The sequence below is a fragment of the Aegilops tauschii genome, chromosome 2, assembly GCF_002575655.3.
Source record: "Aegilops tauschii subsp. strangulata cultivar AL8/78 chromosome 2, Aet v6.0, whole genome shotgun sequence".
NCBI classification, from domain to species: Eukaryota; Viridiplantae; Streptophyta; class Magnoliopsida; order Poales; family Poaceae; genus Aegilops; species Aegilops tauschii.
In genome coordinates, this window is record NC_053036.3 from 514,737,764 (window position 1) to 514,744,611 (window position 6,848).

A 6,848-nucleotide genomic window follows, 5' to 3' on the forward strand; every position below is an offset into this window, starting at 1 on the left:
TCGGCCTGCAGTTGGCCGATAGGCATGCAGTGGGCCGACTAGGCTCAGTTGGCCTGCTGTGGGCCGACTGGTGCATGCCTATTTTTAATATTACCGCGAATATTTTTTAAAAGTATATATTTTAACACGTTATGAATACATGGTAACATTTCTTCAAATACATTTTTAATGGAAATACCATTTTTTAAACCACACAACATTTTTTAAAATGCTTTTCTGAAAATTTCACAAACTTTTTTTAGAAACACGCAAATATTTTCTTAAAATGTCATGATCCATCTAAACATTTGTTAACCCACGTGATATGTGAGTATATTGATTGTAATATCATCTTATATTATGGGATGAAGGGAGTACCATTTTGTAGAATGTCATGGATATTTTTTGGAAACACGAGAATATTTCCAGCAAAGGTGACGTACATTCATTTAGTGGCACGAACCATTTGTTATCATATTTTCCAAAAAAATTGCATGCATTTTTTGAAAGGCGGGAACTTTTTCCATTGTGATGAACATTTGTTTTGAAAGTTATCGACATTTCCAAACTGCGCTTTTCGCGCCATCCATTTCCCGCCACCCATTTCCCGCCACCCATTTCCCGCCACCCATTTCCCGCCACCCGTTTCCCGCCACCCGTTTCCCTCCTCCCATTTCCCGCCAACATTTCCCGCCATACCGCAGTCGTTCTTTCCCGCCATTTTCTCGTCTCTATCTATAAAACCCCCTTCAGACGGAGCTGAATAAGCATTGCAGTGTAGTGTAGTTGAGATGTCCCATTATCCTTTCGATCGTAGTTTTCACCCTGGGATGAGCAGGACTCTTCTGAGGCTAGCTACCGATTTCAGGATGGATAATAGGATAGTTCCATGGGACAAACTCACCGGTAGTGACACCATAATGAATGAGTTGGCTCACCAATTATGTAGTTCTGGGTGGCCTGAAAGGACCTATGAGGAGGTACGTAAAGAACTTCTTAGGTTGCATGACAGGTGGAAGAAGGTAGTGGTGCCGAAGAGTGAAACTTTCAGAAGGATTGCAGCAAATAATCCATGTTTATGGACTGAGGAGAGCGAGGACGAAGATGATATCTTCATGCCGCCGCTTCCGGGTTCTGCATCGTCGAAGGGCAAGAGTTCTTCATCATCGAAGGGCAAGGTTTCTGCATCGTCGAAGGGCAAGAGTTCTTCATCGTCGAAGGGCAAGAGTTCTGCATCGATCGAGGATGACGATGATGACTTCATGTAGTTTTTATGCTGTATGTTGTGAGTTCAGTTACGTGCCATTTAATTTGGATGTAGTTCTATCTAGTTGTTTGTAATGTCTCGTTGTATGAATATTATGTTCTATCTAAATATGATCTTGTAGAGTAGGCATATGTCTCGTAGAGAAGTACATAGTCATTTGTCTCATACATAGAATAGACATAAGTTCTCACACAGAAATAGATGGTAATGTCTCTACTGATACATAGGAGCGGCAATGACGACGTCTGGCCTGCCGGGGAGGCGGATCTCGAATGACAAATGCATCACATATAACTCGGTTTCCTATAGCAATGCAACTGAACAACCCTTTTCCATTCCCATTCGCTCAGCATTTCTTGAATCTTGCCATCATCAGTTATGTCAATCAATTTTCTTTCCCCAGGGCCATCCGAATGCTTCCCGCTGACGTAGTACACAAAATCGTCTTCCTTCAACCCTTGCTTCAACATGAATTTAGTCTTCAACCAATCAAAAGTGAGGTCCACTTCACTAACTTGCACAACACTTGGAGACAAGCCTTGGACATGAACAATAGGGCTAAGCACCCACTGAGTACTCTCAGCCATCTGCAACACACAAATCGCATTGAGTACCTACCCTACCCCTTAATATCCCCACTAACAAATATTAGACATGTCTATATATTACGAAGCTATATATTACAGAATATTAATGGAGCAACTAATACAATTCACCCTCCTACAATTATATTACGAATATTTGCCGTAGCAACTACAAATATTGACAAATTAATTAGTTGACATCTAAAAATATTAATAAAAACTACCGGAGCACGTACGAAAAATAAAATGTGGGCTTAAATATACCCTTGAAGCGTGCGTGCGAAGGATGAAGGACGAACGACGGCCACCAAACTGCCGGTGCTCCGGCTCGAACGAAGAATGACGAACAACAGCTTCACCTCCACCACAGTGCTCCAATTTACCACCAGCACACTGCAATGCTTATGCAGCTCCGTCTGAAGGGGGTTTTATAGGTAGAGAGGAGAAAATGGCGGGAAAGAACGGCTGCGATATGGCGGGAAAGGGTTGGCGGGAAACGGGTGGCGGGAAACGGGTGGCGGGAAAAGGGTGGAGGGAAACGGGTGGCGGGAAACGGGTGGCGGGAAAAAGATGGCGCGAACATATGGCGGGAAAAAGTTGGCGCGAACATATGACGATGATGACTTCATGTAGTTTTTATGTTGTATGTTGTGAGTTCAGTTACGTACCATTTAATTTAGATGTAGTTCTATCTATTTGCTTACAATGTCTCGTTGTATGAATATTATGTTCTATCTACATATGATCTTGTAGTTCCGATAACAGAGTACTAAAATAGAGTAGGCATATGTCTCGTACATAAGTACATAGTCATTTGTCTCATACATAGAATAGACATAAGTCTTACACAGAAATAGATGGTAATGTCTCTACTGATACAGATACATAGAAGCGTCAGTGACGACGTCTGGCCTGGCGGGGAGCCGGATCTGGAATCGGGGACCATCCCAACCTGTCGGGTGCCCTAACGTGACGAGGAGGAATCTCAGACTCTCCCTGGTCATGCTGTGTATCCTGTGTGGGGCCTGGTGGAGGAGTCGAAAACATGTTCATCCACTGGGTGTGCTGCGACATCTGAGCCTGTATGTTGTCCTCGGGATGTTGATCACTCCCCCACGTATCATGTGATGCCGACATAGACGCCTGATATCCATAGGCCCCTACGCGATGGAACGGTTCATCATGAAGAATGAGGTCGCGTCAATTAATATTGAAAACAATAAATATGAAGACACATACCTGCTGGGTGTGACGTCTGCTCTGGCTGAAACACGAAACTGGAGGGACCGTGCTGCTGTGGCTGTGGAGAAAACACGAAGCTCGACGTGGGACCATAGTGCTGCGGGTGCCACGTAGAACTGCCAGGTTGGTCAGGACGGGGTGGCCTGGTTGTCGGCTACTGTGCTAGGCGTGGACGTGGTTGATGTCGTTGCATGGAGTGACGCGGCTGCTCCTGCTCGTGCTGAACAACATCGGTTCTCCAGGTGCACGTGATAGCCTCGTACACAGTCCGTATCTTATTCTGAATTCTTTCCAAGAAGGGATGTACCACTGGACGATGTTGAAGAAGAGGTCCAGACGATAGTGATCGTCCAAAGGTGGTCACGTCGTCGTACAGTTCGCGTGTCAAGGTAGCCTGCAAATTTCCATGACGATTAATAATGTCTGTCTCTTGCACGTCAAAGTATGTGACAACATTACGTAAAGAAAAAATATCTTACCGCGTACTGCCTAGAGCCCGAAATATCATAGCTCGGGTACATATCCGACGGAGTAGGATCCGGTAACTCCTCTGGGTGGGAGTACTCAACAATGCGTAACCGTGTTCCGGTCATGTAGCGCCGCAAATAGAGATTGAATTCATCGAGATCGAAATTGTGATTCTCGTGCCATAGATTTGTGTTTGCTGTCTCCCATTCTATAACATACGACTCTAGTCTAACTAGCCATTCAGCAGTTGTCCTGTTCATGCCCTTCCTTGTCGTCCTAAAATTGTGGTGTGTGTTCAACAATTACCTAAAGCTTCGAATGGAGTACTATGAAAGAAAATGCAACATTGAAAAACTGGTTAATACCTGTGGATGTGTGCTGGCACCGGGTTCTCTATAGGGGGAGGTAGCTCCAACTGCAGAAGACCAAATTGCCTCATAACCCTCTGTTGTGCCATCTCCTCGACGAAGACATCGAAGATGATCTTCGATTTTGTCATCCAGTAATCTCGGTCCCTTGTGCATAGCACAGACATACCAGCAGGGTATCTCGCTTGTATGGCTGCTGCCGTGTAGGGCTGCCAGATTACCCCGGTGTACGCATCGAACTGCTCGTTCAATGCTGTGTACGCCTTCCTGGTCTGATCACTAGCAAAGCGTCTCTGCAGAGAATAATAGTTAGTAGCCGCTCGCATCGATCGATCTCTTGTGCAGAAAAAGTTGCATTAAACTACAACACGGTGCATACCTTGCGACGAGTCCAACACAGACCGAAAGTAGGCATGTCGATGCCCTCAACATCAAACATGGCGTCTATAGGCTCATGAACCCGTACATCTGGTCGCCCTATAGAGAACCTCTCCCACGACCACAGCTGTAGGAATAGAGGGCATCCAAGAAGGGCTGGCTTTCTCGATGTAAGCTGGCAACCGTTGCACATACCTCGGTATGTAGCCGCTAACACCGCCGAACCCCAACTCCTCTGTCTGATCTGATCCGCCGTCTGAGCGCTCGCTATCTCGAGTGCCATAGGGATGTAGAGGGCGCTGATAGTGGTGACATGGTTCTCCGTGAACATCACCTTGCCGAAAAGCCACAGTAAGTAGGCCTCGAGGCTCCGAGTGATCTGTTCCGCAGTCAAGGGCGCCCGGAAGTTCTGGATCTGCATTAAGCGAAGAGAAAGTTTTAGTAAGCCGCAATTATTTTCTGTACAATTTTATGCGCGATAACTTGAAGAGAATAGGTAGGGGAAATTACCCGGAAATTTAGCAACCACTCATACTTAGGTCCGTGATGCTCCCATACCGGATCGGGAGCATCCGGAAAAACACCGTGAAAACGTTCTGTGAGAGCTCGCTCCCAACCAGCCGGTGCGTCCAACGGTCCTACGGCATGACCTGCCAACGGTAGTCCCAGCAAAAGTGACACATCCTCCAGAGTAGGAGCCATCTCTCCCCATCTGAAGTGAAACGTGTGGGTCTCTGGCCTCCAACGGTCCACTAAGCAGCTCAGCAAAGACCCATCGATGGCGACGCGTTTCTCACCCGGGATAGACTCAACCAGACGCGCGAAAGGTAAAAGGCCGGCCCATTTCAACCTTCATCAGAGAACTTTTCAGTTACTATCTCCCATTTCAACCATTAATATGCATGTCAGTGTGCAAATTAATAAAGCACGTACCGCTGAAGCCATCCTGAGTGTATCTTCCAGTTTTCCTTAGGAGTGCGAGTGACGAGAGGCTCAAGCTTGCGCTCATACCATATCGCACCACGGTGACCCTTATCAATGTCCCCATTCAGCAACCACAATCCCGACATTCCCGCACTTACAAAATTCAGAGCAAAGTGCCACACTTAATAAAAATTCAGAACATAGTGCCACACTTAATAAAAATTCATAACATAGTGGCACACTTAATTAAAATTCATAACATAGTGGCACTCTTAATAAAAATTCAGAACATAGTGTCACACTTAATAAAAATTCAGAACATAGTGCCACACTTAATACAAATTTCAGAACATAGTGCCACAGCACACTTATTATAAATTCAGAACAAACTAGTGCTAGCTTAGCTTCTTCCTCTCGCCCTTACTCCTCTACTACCTCTACCTCCTCTTCTTCCCCGGTTGCCTCGTCCACGCCCAGTGACGAAAGTGGGACAATTAGTGTCCCTATGGCCAAATTCATTGCATAGAATGCATTGCCTAGTCGGACCTCCTGCTTCAGATTCATCCATATCATTTCGGATGCGCTGACACTGCCGTCTGCCTCTACTTGTACGCATATGCTCTGGGTTTGGAATGTAACGCCTATCGGCGGGGTTGAAGCTGTTGAAATTACCCATTGCTCGAAAACCCATCAGCTCACCTGTCCAGGTATTGAGGACAACCTCTTTCAGAAAATATGGAGACACAAACGATATTGCGTCCATTCGAAGCTGCCCGCAAGCAGCAAGTACATGTGAGCAAGGTAGGTGAAGCAATTTCGGTTTATTGCATGTGCACTCACACGTTGGCCAGGCTTCATTGCCAATTTTCACCTCATGCGTCCTCAACTCATTTGCACATCCGAATTTGTTGTTGGCTAAGCGGACCTCAAACCTTCTTTCTTAATTACCGATGGCGACTACAGTGTGTGACCTAGCTTTTTGCATCTTGTTGTCCATGTACTTCGTGACTCTTTCACAGTACCGTGTATTTGGGTTGTTCAAGATATGCTGCTCTGCTATTTGACGTCTGTCTCTGAAATACTTGACGGTGCCATAGAAAATACCCTCAACGATGGCTGTAAGTGGCAATGCCCGGTTTCCTCTGAGGACAAAGTTGTATGTTTCCGCGAGGTTCGTTGTCATGACACCGTACCTTGCTCCATGTGTGTCATGTAGCAAAGACCACCTCTCCAGAGGCTCATGCTCTATCCACTGCTCGAAGGTTTTAATCAACCTCCCGAGCCTTCTCCTAGTACCAGGTGGGTCAAAGCCTGGCAGGTCACATAGCCCAACAGCCTCCTCCTCCACGGCCGCTGTTCCTGTTGCCAACTGTGCAGCTACTGCTTCAACATGTGCCCTCACCGCTGCATCTCTTGCAGCTTTCCTGTCCCTCACGTGTCTCTGCGTGCACACATTAAGTCTGTCGTGTATCAAATTGTACTTCCATAACTGGTTCTGCTTGCAGAGTTTTTTGAACAGATTCATCAGGTTCTTATTTCTAAACTGCGAGAAGAAATTAGCCCCGAGATGGCGCATGCACCAACGGCACTGCAAGTCCTGCCATGGAACTTGTTCCTCAGGGCCTGGGTTTGTCAGTG

General features: G+C 46.2%; 1 protein-coding gene and 1 long non-coding RNA gene across 2 annotated transcripts; both read right to left on the reverse strand.

Annotated features, from left to right (window-relative positions):
• Nucleotides 1–2,583: 2,583 nt before the first annotated feature.
• Nucleotides 2,584–3,149, reverse strand: LOC141042071 (uncharacterized). Its single transcript, XR_012203884.1, has 2 exons — nucleotides 3,070–3,149; nucleotides 2,584–2,990 (listed from the first exon to the last, which is right to left on the reverse strand). It is a non-coding gene; the product is annotated as an uncharacterized lncRNA (long non-coding RNA).
• A 166-nt stretch (nucleotides 3,150–3,315) lies between these two features.
• On the reverse strand, nucleotides 3,316–5,300 carry LOC109732909 (serine/threonine-protein phosphatase 7 long form homolog). The gene is made up of 5 exons (XM_040399557.2): nucleotides 5,220–5,300; nucleotides 4,797–5,136; nucleotides 4,288–4,701; nucleotides 3,906–4,201; nucleotides 3,316–3,466 (listed from the first exon to the last, which is right to left on the reverse strand). The coding sequence occupies exons 2-5, from the start codon at nucleotides 4,986–4,988 to the stop codon at nucleotides 3,457–3,459; spliced, it is 912 nt and encodes a 303-aa protein (XP_040255491.2). The 5' UTR covers nucleotides 4,989–5,136; nucleotides 5,220–5,300; the 3' UTR covers nucleotides 3,316–3,456.
• Between the last annotated feature and the right edge of the window lie 1,548 nt (nucleotides 5,301–6,848).

Bases quoted from the DNA above. Each gene is read 5' to 3' on its own strand.
- LOC109732909 (XM_040399557.2), bottom strand. From the start codon at position 4,988: ATGGCTCCTACTCTGGAGGATGTGTCACTTTTGCTGGGACTACCGTTG. The intron at 4,702-4,796 runs GTAATTTCCCCT...CGCTTAATGCAG, and splicing joins AGTGGTTGCTAAATTTCCGG to ATCCAGAACTTCCGGGCGCC. The intron at 4,202-4,287 runs GTATGCACCGTG...TATTCTCTGCAG, and splicing joins TGTGTTGGACTCGTCGCAAG to AGACGCTTTGCTAGTGATCA.